The sequence below is a fragment of the Phoenix dactylifera genome, chromosome 9, assembly GCF_009389715.1.
Source record: "Phoenix dactylifera cultivar Barhee BC4 chromosome 9, palm_55x_up_171113_PBpolish2nd_filt_p, whole genome shotgun sequence".
NCBI lineage: Eukaryota > Viridiplantae > Streptophyta > Magnoliopsida > Arecales > Arecaceae > Phoenix > Phoenix dactylifera.
Genome location: NC_052400.1, coordinates 15,495,925 through 15,510,230, shown reverse-complemented (window position 1 = coordinate 15,510,230; position 14,306 = coordinate 15,495,925). Strand labels below are relative to the sequence as shown.

At 38.0% G+C, this 14,306-nt stretch overlaps 2 protein-coding genes across 2 annotated transcripts; one reads left to right on the top strand and one right to left on the bottom strand.

Annotated features, from left to right (window-relative positions):
* Window positions 1–6,518: 6,518 nt before the first annotated feature.
* On the top strand, window positions 6,519–8,718 carry LOC103700966. The gene is made up of 5 exons (XM_008782877.4): window positions 6,519–6,820; window positions 6,932–7,035; window positions 7,143–7,314; window positions 7,410–7,532; window positions 7,600–8,718. The coding sequence occupies exons 1-5, from the start codon at window positions 6,632–6,634 to the stop codon at window positions 8,449–8,451; spliced, it is 1,440 nt and encodes a 479-aa protein (XP_008781099.1). The 5' UTR covers window positions 6,519–6,631; the 3' UTR covers window positions 8,452–8,718.
* Window positions 8,719–9,087: 369 nt separating this feature from the next.
* LOC103701006 (homologous-pairing protein 2 homolog) lies at window positions 9,088–14,073 on the bottom strand. Its single transcript, XM_008782935.4, has 6 exons — window positions 13,726–14,073; window positions 13,563–13,588; window positions 10,084–10,351; window positions 9,725–9,795; window positions 9,444–9,632; window positions 9,088–9,365 (listed from the first exon to the last, which is right to left on the bottom strand). The coding sequence occupies exons 1-6, from the start codon at window positions 13,751–13,753 to the stop codon at window positions 9,270–9,272; spliced, it is 678 nt and encodes a 225-aa protein (XP_008781157.1). The 5' UTR covers window positions 13,754–14,073; the 3' UTR covers window positions 9,088–9,269.
* Window positions 14,074–14,306: the final 233 nt, after the last annotated feature.

Below are 14,306 nucleotides of genomic sequence, written 5' to 3'. Positions count from 1 at the left end.
GCCATAAAAGCTCTCTCTCTCTCTCCTTACATGGCTGAACATAATCAATTGTTGGATTGAAATGCACCTAAAGCTTGGAAAGCTCACATGAGGATGATTATGTTTGTATTTTCCACAGTTATAAATCCAACTTTATTGCCTTTCTTCTTGGACTACACAATTTGCAAACGCAACCAGTGATGTCAATGATGGAAAACTAGGATAAAATGAAGCTGCTCATGGTGCATGAACTTCTGCCGAGGAACACGTGGGAAGCTTAGATGAAACTAACAATAGCTCAATGTTCATAGATTCTGAAGTCACCGACGTAAACTTTTTCTGCCATGTTTTGTTACTTTAAAATTCAAATATATTTCTGTTTTATCTCTTTTCTTGAAAAAGAAAAGAGAAAAATCAGAAAAGAAATAAAAGATATTGCTAAAGTTACCATGCTCAGCAAACAGAGATTGCAGCACCTATAAGTGCACAATTGAATAAGAAGTATCCACCTTTGCAAACAAATGAAGGAATGAATGCCAGTATAAACCTCAGAACAAGTGTTCTTCAATATATTCCCAAAAATCTTTTAGTATATATAAAGAGCCTGAAAACTTACACTAATTCTCAAGAGCCATGGTAAACTTAAGCTAGTATAACAAATAACTACATCACTAAGAAAATTACCAACACTCCAAAATAAATTAATCAAATAAATGTCTTTGCATATCTCAAATAACTTTCCCATCTGGTTTGACTCAGCGGACCTGTCGGGTTGGGAGATAAAATTGAACTTATCCCTTCATAAATAAGTAGGTTTCAGGTTGACCTAAATCTAACCTGAATTTAAAAAGGATTTTTTGCGCACATACCCACCTAAATATTAGAATTTGTGTGAATACCCTTCCAAAATTGATATTTGCATGTATACCCTTATCAAATACTTGATTTGTATGTATATTCATACCATTTAACGCCGTTAAGAAGTTAACAGTTTAAAATTAAAATGACAAAAATATCATTAATGAGTAAACATGTAAAAAGAAATGTTTGTAAGGATATACATGAAAATAGCAATTTTGGAGGATATTCATGCAATTTCATATATTGAGGAGCGTATACATACAAAAAAATTACAAAATACTATTTTTGATGAATACTTTTGACATAATGATTCAGCTAACGTAATTAGTCAAACTTATATTTATTTAAATTAAAAATTAATTAAAATTTTGAAAGTATCTTTTTATTTCTAAAGTGGGTAACAAGTTAACAGATCTCATTGAAAACTAAAACAGGTTGAAATAGAAAAAATAAGATTAGATTTTTTTTGCACATAAACCCTCATAAATATGTAAAATTACATGAATACCTTCACAAAGTATTATTTGCATATATATCCTTATCAAATATTTATTTTTACATATTTACCTATTAAGGATATTTCAGTTATTTTTAATTTTAAACCGATAATTTCTTAACGACGTCAGATGGGATAAACATATATGCAAGAAAAAAGAAAAATGGAGGGCATACACGCAAAACAAGTATTTTATAAGGATATACATGCAAATATCAATTTTGAAAGGGTATTCATATAAATTTTAATATTTAGAAGGATATGTACGTAAAAAAATTATTTAAAAATAGCCAACATGAATCTAATTATTTTGGATAGGTTTGTGCATGTTGGTGGGACCCGTCAGGTTTCGCCACCCTAAGTGTGGACCACTTTGAATCTTTTCTTTTTTTCCACACCTAAAACCTCCCTGAATTTAAAATTGGTCGACATGAACTTGTTAATTTTGGCTGCTGGACCACTTTGAACCTTTTTTTTTTTATCCACTCCAAAAATTTGACATTTCAAAGGTGGGAATGGTAACAAAGGTCTTCCTTGCTCTCTGTGGCAAATTGGACTTGAACCCTGCATTTTATTGATACAACAAAATGAGACAAGATCAGCAAGCAGTTAAAGAGTAAAAAATAAAATAAAATAAAATAAAAATTAAAAAGAAAAAGAAAAGAAAAGAAAATTAAGAAAGCAGAGAACTAGAGGAATAGCATGAAAATCTAAGCCCTTCAAGCCACATGTGTAACGGATTTTAACTCAGAGATGGTCCTTAACATATACTGATTGATATCAAGAAGAAGAATTGACTAGTATCAAGACACAGTCGTTGTACCTTCTAGTACTTGAACACTATATTTTCTAAGGCTGGGAATGATCCCTCAATTGACCAGCAAAAATGGAGCTTGTTATGTCCGAACTGCAAAGTCTAGGTCATGGTTACATCAAGCTCTAAAAGATGACTCTTTGCAACGGCCATAAAGACTGCTGCCGTGATGGTTTCAAGGGTCATCTCTTGTCATGTATATACGAGGTGGATGTTGAAAAATATCATTATTGGGTCATAATCCAGCAACAATGACAGTGATATAACAAAAATCGAGGGTATTATTTGACCATCTAGTATCAGCCTTAGAGCTCTTTAGCCAGAATGGAGAAAGGATTCTCTTTCTGTTACAAGGATATATACACAGATATCTCATAAATTGTAACAACTCAGGACCTCATCCAAGATCTACCCAGTGAATAACCGATGTGGGACTAAACACACGCCCGCACGAGTCATCACATAAATAATGACCATCTTACATGCTTTATGACCATTAATTTATGTTGTATGATGATAATTTCAGAATCTTAAGAGAAATTTGAAATGTTATTATTGATATGAGAGTATATTAGATTATATTGTCTAATAACAACTGTGCAATACAACATTATATGATATTAAAACGGTCTGCATATATATTTTATTTTATTTCAAGAAGAACTGCTGTGAAAGAAATATTAAGAATGGTATTATTATAGCCAAGTCCAGCCTCTTTGTTATCCTATTAGCATTACTAAAACCATGATTTTTTTTTCTTCTTAAAAAGAAGAGGGGGCAAAAAACCAAAAGAAAAGATAACATGCCAAGCCATGGATTTAAAGCACTCAGCTATTCCCAAGTGGTGAATATTCTGATGGATTTTGGAAGGTGGCCGAAGCATAATTACATTTCTTCTTTCTGTCATTTTCTAGACAGCGTGGACGAGACGGGTTTGTGATAATAACTTCTCTTACGAGCAACTTCCTGGAACGCGAGCATGTTGACAAATTCCGAGCAGCCAAATCCCACCCAAAAGTAATATTAACTTCCAGTCCCTCTCCTTGAAAGACGAAGAAGAAAGAGACGTTACGACTTACAACCTCCTGATTCCTTCCCTTTCTGCACTCAACTGTACTCCATTGGTCATTTGGTCTCCTTGTCTCGTTTCAAATGATTAAAAGAGCAATTTACTGGCCTTTCAGCTAAAACAAAAGCTTGGAAGTGCACGACAGCGGCAGGGAAAGGGAAAGCCAGGAATTTCAAATCCTCCACTACATTTTCTTGGGTGCTCAAACAAACGCCAAACATACATTGCCACTAGCTTGCAATGTTAATTGTTCAAACCTATCCATAACTGACGTGAGTCTTCGTGTGGAGAGTCGTGCTTCTTAGATAGAGCTTAATAAGGGGGTTTTGTATAAAACTGATTTTATTGTTTAATAAAAATCATAGACCAGCAGCCATGATGCCTAATACAAGACATAGGATGTATTCATGTGCACTTTCTTTTTGTATCATACTAGAATGCACACAAGTCATGTACTTTTTTTTTTCAAACAAAAGAAAAAACTACTTGGATAAACATTAGATAAAGGACTTGGACAGGGTAACGCAGACTGATAGAGATTCGGATGGAATACAAGATTGAAAAATGTGGAAGAGGAAATATAGATTATTGGACGCACCTTGCATATATAACTGACAGAGGAGTTGGTGTTACATAGTAGATATGGTAGATTAGAAACGTGTCCAAGTTCATTCATCATGATTTTATTAAGTAGTGCGGTTGGACTTACCAAGCTCGCAGGCCAAACATGTCCTTAATGTGCAAGAAACTGGAGCAATTCTACTAGAAGGATAAGTGTGCCACTGGAATATGTTGGATCCTCTCCTCTTTTCTCTCCTAGATTTCGGTTCATGGTCAAGCTGAGGAGAGATCCTGAGGTTATCCTCCCCTCTCTGTTTCTTGCAAGCAACTTCGCACGAATCGGAAAAATAAGCGGTGGCGTGCGAGGGGCAGCCGGACACAACCAGAATTAAGCGAGGGTGCGCGCGTCAGGGCAGACGCAGCGGCCGTGAGTTTCCAACCGAAATCACGACCCAACGAGTGACGCCTCTTTTAAAATATAGTTTACTTTACCTACTCCCATAGGAAGAAAACCGCTAACATGTAAGAGTGGCGAGTGGCGATTTATGTTTAGATCCATCAATTCAATGCGAACGATCCATTTTAATAAAATTTAAATTTGATATAAATAAATCTCGATTATAAGCAGATCAATAACTAGTCTAAATCTATGTATCAAATAGGTTAGATTCAGGTTTAAATTCTCGACTCATTTAACTCATTTTAATTTATTTGACAATTGAGTCGGTCATCATTCGATCTATTTAACTTACTTAAAGTTTATTTAATTTATTTGAAACCTGCTTAATCTATTTCTAATCTGTTTAATCCGATATGCTTAGTCTATTTAATCTGTTTAAATTCATTCAACTTGTTAAAAGTATTTTTAACCCATTTAATATAGCTTGACCTGTTTAATAAATGGGTTATATGGGTTGGACCAGATTATCTATTAAATAAATAAATTATATTTATATCTAAAATTTTAATCTGTTTAATAAATAGGTCAGATTTTGGTTGATTTTTTTTTTCATCTAAGCCCCATTCTATCCGACTCGTATCTAATCCGACCTGATCTGATCTGATTGCCACCCTTATTAATATGTGCCCTGTTTTGTTACCCATGGGCAGCACCATTGCCTAAAATGCAAGGGGAAGACAAACCAAAAAGGGGATTTAATTTTAGTCCCCATGTATATGTTTTGGTTCTCTAAACAAACGATTCTTCCAATGTGAGCGGTTACATGTACACAAGCACACAGACAGGCAGGCAATGAGACTTTATACGCACATTTGGCCTCGGACAAACAATAAATTTTATTGCTTCTGCACGTGGCACGATTTAACGAATTAATCATAAAAGTTATATGCAGGGACACATTCCGGAATTTGCAATCCATAATTTATCTCATGACCTGGCTTCTAGATGATTATGTGGCTGGGATGCTTTCTGATAGGTTGATGGCCCCATGTCAACTTGCACCGTCTCCATAAAGTAGAATAAGTTCCCTTTCTATTCCAAAATGAATTTTATTAAATGGCTTGTAGTCTACAGAGAAAGCCGTAGCATGACTAACATTGGAAGCAATAGCATCCTGGCTTGATCACATCTATCTATCCAGCTTGCATGCGCTTGTCATAGACATATATGACTTATAGGTTTGTATTTAGTCTCACAACAGTTATTTACTGGATAGATTTTGGATACTTATATATAATTAAGTAATCTAAATAATATTTTTTGGTCTTTTTGAGTGAGATTTTGAGTTGTAACAAAATAGTATCAAAATAGATCCGACTTGTGACCTAAACAGATTAGGCGAGAAAGCCAGAGCTTAAATTTATGGGCAAATATTTAGTTCCACATCGGTTATTCGTGGAATACATTTTGGATACTGATACATGATTAAAAAATTTAAATAATATCTTTTGGGTCGTTTTTTGCCTGGGATTCGGCAATGTTGTATCTTTTGATCTTATCCCCTCGACATTATAGTCATTTTTTAATAAATGGGGCAAGAGAATTCCGGCCGGTATCAAGGTAATGGCGAGATTTCAACCAGGTCCTTACCCCCAATTAAAGTACCGATCAATACCCTCTAAAAATGTTACCAACGGCGGCGCCCTCAATATTATGGGCTAATGAAATTATTGAAGAATAATTAAGTTATGGGCACGCATAGCTATACTTTTTTATTTGGTAACTGCATAGCTACACCTTTTAATAAACAGTGAGAGCGTTAGTTTAGCTTGGCCTATACAGAGTAGAGGTTTGTCAGAAAAAAATTAGTTTAGTCGTTTCTCTATAAAATACATCAGATGATGAATATCTAATGTGGAACAAGAATTTTCACTAAAATAATGACTATGTTTAATTAAGATGTATGTGGTCATCTCTATGTCGAAATCTGAAGCTACATCAGCCAGTGCTTTTGGTGTCTAATTCTTAGTAAAATATTCTGAAGAAGAAAGAGTCCTAATGTAAAACTCCAAAATGCTAATTGCCTATTCTAAGAATGATTAGCTACTTGGCCAGAAAATATTTACTAATGCGAGTAGGAAACTACCATCCAAATTTCTCCTTTCGGGTAGAGAGATTGTTCATGGGATATTGGGATAATAACTTCGCACTCCGTGATGTACTGTTTTTTGATTTTTTTTTTTGAATGTATCCGTACATGTTATGTATGATATCAGGGGAAAAAAAAAAAAAAAAAGAAAAAAAAGGAGGAAGGAAGCGGATAAACATATAAGTCACCGGTGGTAGACTGGTAGCGCACAACCAAAAACCAGCTCCTTTGACCTCCCACACTGCTCCCAAGCCTCTGCAGCCGGCGGCGAGCAATTCAGAGGGAGAAGAGAGGAGGAGCAGATGGGAAAGACACTGGACTTCCTGTTGGGAAGGGGCTCAAGGAAGACGTCCAAGCTTAAGACCCTCCTGGGCCTCACCGTGTACCGCCTCGCCATCCTCCGCAACTGCCGCCGGGTCCGGTATGCCCAGGCCCGCGGCGACGTCGCCCAGATCCTTCAACTCGGCGATATCGACCGCGCTCTCCTTCGGGTCAAGACCCACGAATCAATCACCCATCTATCTATCTTTCATACCAAAATTGATTCGATTGCGTCCTAATTGTCTTCTTCTTCTCTGTTTTTTCCGGTGCATGTATTGCAGGTGGAGCTTGTGATCAAGGAGCAGAACATGTTGGAAGCGTTTGTGATGATAGAAGGCTGCTGCCATCTCATCACGGAGAGGCTTGTCCTCTTGGAGCACCAAAGGTGTGTCTTTCTCTTTTCCTTTTCATCGGTTGGTCTAATGGAGCGGCACCTCCTCTGCTCTTGTGCTTCTTCTCAAAACATCTTTGGTATGGTTGCCGCAAACGCAGGGAGTGCCCGGAGGAGCTCCGGGAGGCGATCTCCAGCCTCATCTTTGCCGGGTCGAGGTGCGGGGACCTGCCCGAGCTGCAGAGCGCTCGATGCATCTTTGCGTCCAAGTTTGGGAAGGAATTCGCTACTGCTGCAGCGGAGTTGCGGAACAACTGTGGTGTGAATCCCAAGGTAGTATTGCTTCCGATGTTCTCACCTTCTGGATTTCTTCACCCGCTTGCCGCTCGTTTTCTTGAAAGGAGTGCTGCGTTTCGCATCCTCTGCAGATGGTGCAGAAGCTGTCAACCAGACAGCCAAGCCTGGAAAACAGAGAGAAGGTGATGAAGGAGATCGCCGCCGAGAAAGGGATCAAACTGGATTTCGGCGAACCATCTTCTGAGGTTCCAGAGGTTGGTTGGCGATGTTGGATTACCGATCTTTGAACATATCGCTTATCTTTTGGCTTTGTTGATGCAGGAGGATCCAAGCCTGAACCAGAGAAGGAACCAAAGCCAGCCCATGGTGAACTTGCCATCGGATACCACCCACAAGCTGTCTGAATTGGATCGGGGAGAGAATTTGTCATTGGGAGGAAGGCGGCAGTACGAAGATGTGGTGAGCGCAGCACAGGCCGCATTTGAGTCTGCCGCATATGCTGCAGTAGCCGCCAGGGCTGCAGTCGAGCTCTCCCGATCAGAGACGCAAGGGAAAGTCCCTGGCGAGCCGGATAGCGAAACTTTGGCCGGAGTTGGAGACGATGCGAAGATCCATCCTGTCCGAAGATACAGTTCGGATCCTGTCCGAAGATACAGTTCGGAGTCGGAAGAGGAAACACCGACGAAGATTCCAAGAGAGAAGTCCAAGACATGGCTAGAGAGATCTTCATCTTCTTCGAGCTCTGATTCCGCCGAGGCTCCTTCTCCTTTGCAGGATATAAACAAGGCTTCAAATGAACTGGGCTCGCCAAGGCCGAAGGGGAAGGAAATTTTGTTGGATAAGAGTGGCAGCGAGACAGAGGAGGATCGGAATTTTGGGGCGAAACCATTACCGATGAGTGATTTAGATACAGATGAAGGTTTGTCTGACAAGCAACCAGTCTCTAACCTTCGGCCTGCCTACCGAAGAAAGCCAAGAAGAAATAATGTGAATGACTCTTTGCATGAGGAGATGGATAATCTGGGATTAAGATCAAGAAATGAACATAATACTGCGATGCATTATTCCGACGCAGGATCTGAAACTGAGATGGATCCTGCAGGTAAATTGCCCATGCGACACTCGTTTGTATGGAAGAAAGCGGTCTCCATGAGGACCCGAAGAGGATTTTAGCTGCAATTTTCAAGGCGTCGAAGAAGATAAATTAAGTTTAGGTAAGATCCGGTATGCTGTTTCATAGGTGGATCATTAGTTATTTTCGTTCTTCACCCGGTGTGAGTTTTGTAAATTCAATGTGTTGATGTTGTTGTATTGACAGAGGTAGTGCAAATTTGCTCCGTAGTGATGTCTGCTTCATGAGCTTGGATGAGTGGAGGGGGAAATAAAAAACCATTTTAGCCTTGTAGTAACGAAGTTTGTGCTCATTTCTGTCTTGAATCATGTCAGTAGAAAATAGAGTTGTCTGAACATGGTTTGGCCGGTCTACAAGGACCATAGCTTGCCCTTCTAACCAATATACTGCTTTATTTAACTTCTGAAAGCTTAGCTGAGGTAATGAAACGGCAGTCTTGGAGAGCCCCGAGAAGAATGGCACCTGACGACGGTGGTCAGCTGGATTTACAGTTAGACTATTTAAACTATACTCGATGCTGCCCGTCCATTTGGAGTGCGAGAGGCGAATTATTTTGTTTGTGACAGAGCCCTCGAAAGGTGTTCCTTGGACCAACTCTCTAGTTGTTTTCTGAGTTTACGGAATGTATTCATACTAGGCATGCATGAACCATCCAGTTTATCCAAAAAAAGTGATGCATTAATCTACAGCACTATCACAATGGTTAAAACTAGATGGGAGAACTGCAGATCATTATCTCCTTTCTCTTTAGAATACACGAAGGATCAATTTGCTCCAACATATTTACTTAGGGGAGGGAAAAAAAGGGGGGTAAAAGAACAAAGCCCAATCCCCAGGAAACATAGTAGAAGATATATTACTAGGCCGTTCTTCTCTTCTTGCTGAGATTGAACAATTCACAATAGGACTGCAAGCTAACTCCAACATCTTCATCATACTCAATACCAAGCTCCTCCTGCCAACAAACACGTCCCGTGAAAAAAATGAAGGGAATATGGCAAACCATAAAAAAGGGATGACCCATCTGAAAAACCTTAAATTCTTTGATATCCTTGGGTGAGTTTTCAGTTATAGCATCCCATAGCTCTTTGAACATCCTCTTGCGCTTTCTCCACTGACCGATCTTCTCAGAATATGTTTCTTCAATAACTTTTTTGTCTTCTGGTTTCACCAAAACAACCCCACTACGCAATTTCTTCAATTTTTCTTCCATTTCATGGACCTGGATATAATAGTTTCAGAATTTATTATTGGTAACAAGGTATGTATTTCAATCTATTACCAGTGAAGAGTATCAAACGTGTTCATGTGTACCTCAATCTGGAGTTTAGCCTCTTTAGCATGTATCTCTTCCAATGTCAAGTTTGACTGCAGAGCTCGAATTTCTGCAAGGAGAAACATATATTGGATAGTTGATAATATTTACTGGAAACTGCTTTTCAGAATGCAAGAATTGCAGACTCGTGATTAAGCAGATATATGCAACTAAAATTAAGTTTTGTGAGAATTAGGACAGGAGGAAACCCGGCCAAAATTGAGATGAGGGCAGGATTTAAATCCAGGTCACCAGAATCCAACACCCCAAAACTTAATTAACCGAGCCAGTTGGCACCCTCCAACTAAAATTAGGTTATTACATTCACTATCATCACAAAAATGCCATAGAAGCATACCAGCCTCAACATCACTTATCGCTTTCTTTTGGACTTTCTGCTCTTCTTGTAGCTTGCTATTTTCCTCCTTCATCTGATCAAGCTCTTGTCCATTAGGTATCTTAAACTGATCTTGCCGAGCAAGGTAAATCTTCTGTTTGCCATACTCCTTGAATGAAATTTGTCCACTATCGGCTAATGTGTCCAATGCTTTCTGGACTGCAGTCTTTTTGAGATTATACTTTTGAAGGGCATCAGCAACATTCTGAGAATTTAGTGGCCTATTTTGCTGACAAAAATAATTTTGTTGATGGGTTAAAACATGTATGTAAATCTATGAGTTGTCACATGATGTTGACTTCTCCACATGAATAGCACTTCTACAGAATTTGGGAACAAAGAAGAAGTTAAAAAGCAAAATCAGATTAAAGAAAATACACAAATAAAACCAAGATAATATGAGTTTCATTTCAATTTTGAACATTTATTTATGAGAACCAAGTAATCCACTATTATCAAATATTAAACGCTAAGCAATACAGTTGAAACTAAGGAACCATAATTTTCTTTACACCATTTTGTGACTTTTTCCACAATAATGCAGGGTAATGATACCAGCAGTTAGGCAAAGAGACCATTTGCATATCTGAGGGAGTGTTGGTTCTCAACCGAAGTCCATCAAGAGCAAAAGGATGTTAAACAGAGGCAACCTTAAGAAGGGATTTATGCCCATGTACATTAAAAGTAAATTTACGCAGCAATAAGAGCTTGACTACCATACTGAGCGACATGTATTATAAATTTACAAGCTGATAAATCAAGATATAATAAAAATAAGATACAACAATCTTCATTCTATAATATAGACAAAAGATATAGATTAAGGCATGTTAGTATAGACATGCATGCTTGCAGTATATATGCACAATACATATATACACATAATAAAATAGTTGTAATATAGTTTTCTTTCTCCAGATTTAATCTATTTCTATTTTATAAAACTTCTTGACATTTTTATTTTTATTTTTTAATAGATTTGGACATAACCAATAAAAATAAAGCCAAAAACACCAACGAGTTAAGCATGAACCATAGACTACAACCAAGTTTTTAAATGATGGTGCTTAATGTCTTATGACAATACAGGAGTCATAGATCTCAACGAATGTACACTATTTGAAACCAAATGTGCACATCAGATGTCTAAAGGTTTGCAGTGGAGATTTAACATTTTTCTCTATTGTGTCATTCTCATATGCTGACAAGATCTTTGTTTTGATTAATTAAACAATCCTTTGGCAAAAGTAGACCAATAATCACAACAAAAATGAGAAAATAGAATCCCTCACAGTATTCACCAGACTAAAACAATATATATTTAACTGACCCCTTGCATGTCTGCTAGATGTATGCTGAAAACTACAGATTCCATCATCAAAACCTCAACCTCAGTCATCTATGAGAACATATATTGTTTAGGATAAACACAGTTTAAGCTTTTTGATATTTTATGCAGGAAAATTTAGATCTAATGATGGTTTTACAATAAATGCCTCATTAAAAACTTCCACAAGAATAAGCCTCGCTTTCTGAATCACAGGTCCATATTCACCCAACTGATGCCACAAATGTCTCTGTAATAAAGAACGACAAAGAAGAGATTTTCACATTAGACTATAGCGATGTAGATCTGTAATTGAATTGGAAATAAGACACTCTTCAACCAATGATGTATTCTTTCATATGCCTCTTTGGCAGCAATAAGAACATCCTCACTTTATTATTCCTTCTTCCAAGATAACAGCAATAACTCGCATCAGGTTGTCTTTCTTGTAGCTTCTAATTGACATATTTATACCTCTTTGCTTTGAGATAAACTTCTTATGTGCCCAGTTCACTTAAACACCTTCAATAGCAAGGCTTCCTCATCCACAGGCTTTAGCAAGCATCATCTTCACAATAGATAAAAGAGTTTTTTTTTTTTTTTTTGAGGTAAACAAAAGATAAAAGAGTTAAAAGTGCATTATCCCATGCAATGGCATCTATTGAGCTATGCGCTATTATAATTGCTTCATCTGCATAGCATCTACAATGAGATGACAACCTTTCACTGCCTAACACAACAGCTCAGAAGGTTCTGAGACATGTTTGGTGATGCAATATGATGTTTCCTTAATGTTTCCACAATCTGGAGTTATCTGAGCACTAAGTCGTAGTTCAAAAAGAAGAAATATAACACACAATAGAACTTTCATTGAAGAGCATTTTTTTTCATAGAACACAAATAGAATATTTCAACAGGGATTTACAACAGAGAACTCTTCCATTATTAGCCCATTGCATGAATTCATATAGAGTATCTCAGACAGTTTTAGTGATCACAGTACTGGAGGCCAACAGCTGTTAGCTGGTTTGCACCCTTCTCTCATTAGGAGAGGTCCCAAGTTCAATCCTATGGGGTGGCAAACAACTATCATATTCCTCAAAAGATCACAGTATCCTGTAGATTGTAGTCAGTACAGAAGGAAAAACCAAAAGGCAATAAAAGCCACCAAACAACAGGTGGGTTCATATACTTTTACTAATAGACTCATGAATAACTTACGACCAAGCTATATAATGAGCATAGTATAATATATGAATGATCAAAAAATTACAAAATTGTTAGGATGAGTAAATCAGTTGCATGAGCTTCATTCCAAATCAACATTACACTTAACATATATGAGTACATGAATACATGAGAAACAGGGAATTTTTTCTTGATTTTCCATAAGATTAAGAACGTTTCATAGTGTTCAAAAATTTGGCTATATACATAGCACAAATCCCCTTGCCGTGATGTTTCAGCATGCTCTTTCATCTAAGATAGTTTGATATAAAACTAAAAAAATGATGTGCTTAAATAAGGTATTGGAAGAAGAACTGGAAAAATTTCCAAAATATGAGAAAAATATAACAATAGGAAAGAATATAAGATATTTTATGGCAATTTCTGTGACAAACTCTATGTTACAACCAAGTAACATGCTCTAAACTAGCATTGGGTGAACAATAACGATAGATGCAGACAAAGAATAAAAAACTCATAGTCAGTATTGATAAAAAAAACTCATGGTCATTATTGCAGATGAAACTGACGTGATTCTATCCAAATCAAGTGAAAACAGATACATAACAATTCTGGCATCCCAGTTCAGTCTTGTAGGCCCATAAACCAATACATTTCAAGAAATATTTTATAGAATTTCTTTGCGAGAAGAATGAATAGAATATCGGATCCCAGTGGATGAAAGCAGAAATTTCCCTTCCACCATTCCGAATAATTAACTAAACGGCAACACGAATACTCGTATATCGCACAAAATCCGTACATTGTTATTCATAAAGGAAGAAAATCAGATCAATGACAGTCGAGCAGCATGAGCAACGAATGGAGCCAACTCTTGATTCAGAAGAAAGACAACTTTTGAAGGGAGGGAGGGAAGGGGGATTACCTCATTGACGAAGCTCAGAACGATGCCTGGAGATGAGAAGAGGAAAGGGAGGTCATAAACCACACTGGAAATAGAAGAGGGCTTGCGAAAGCATCGAATCGGAGTAGATTAATGAGCAAATTTTGGGATGAGGAAAGGATTGATGGTTGGATTTGTTGGGTACCTTCGACGCTGTCGGCCTTGGGCGCCATCTTTCGTTACCGCTGTAGGCCGTCCGAGGACGAAGGGGATGGTAAGCGCCGCGTCTCTCTCTCTCTCTCTCTCTCTCTCTCAATGATTTCTGGGCTCCCTCCAAAAGGGCAGCCGGGAAGAGAGAGAGAGATGTACCTTTGAGTCCAGCGAACACCACGGTAGCCTCAAATAGGCACGGATTTACAACATTGCCACTGAGGGACCCTAATTTGGCTATGCACGGTGCGTAGAGCAGCACTTCACGTGGCGCAAGTAGATGGACCTAATTGCTGTACCGAGTATTGCAACCCATTGCGGCTCCGTTTTCCCCTCAATTCACGGATCGTTTGCCGCAGTCCAGGATCGGTGGGTATCCATTAAGCGGTTGAACCGGTTTCACTTGCATCTTTCGTTGCTCAAGAAGGTGACGACCACCTCTTGGCTCTTTTCACGACAATGTTTCACCGCTCGATGATATCGCACATCATTTACAGTAAGGGAAGAGTGCAAGAAACTTGTCTTAGCCAACATGGTTACCTTGGCTTGTTGTATAAATAATCAACATGGAATCAT

Bases quoted from the DNA above. Each gene is read 5' to 3' on its own strand.
- LOC103700966 (XM_008782877.4), top strand. From the start codon at position 6,632: ATGGGAAAGACACTGGACTTCCTGTTGGGAAGGGGCTCAAGGAAGACG. The intron at 7,315-7,409 runs GTAGTATTGCTT...CATCCTCTGCAG, and splicing joins ACTGTGGTGTGAATCCCAAG to ATGGTGCAGAAGCTGTCAAC. The intron at 7,533-7,599 runs GTTGGTTGGCGA...TTGTTGATGCAG, and splicing joins CATCTTCTGAGGTTCCAGAG to GAGGATCCAAGCCTGAACCA.
- LOC103701006 (XM_008782935.4), bottom strand. From the start codon at position 13,753: ATGGCGCCCAAGGCCGACAGCGTCGAAG. The intron at 9,796-10,083 runs GTATGCTTCTAT...TTCTCCTTGCAG, and splicing joins GATAAGTGATGTTGAGGCTG to AAATTCGAGCTCTGCAGTCA. The intron at 9,633-9,724 runs GTACACATGAAC...TATTATATCCAG, and splicing joins AGGCTAAACTCCAGATTGAG to GTCCATGAAATGGAAGAAAA.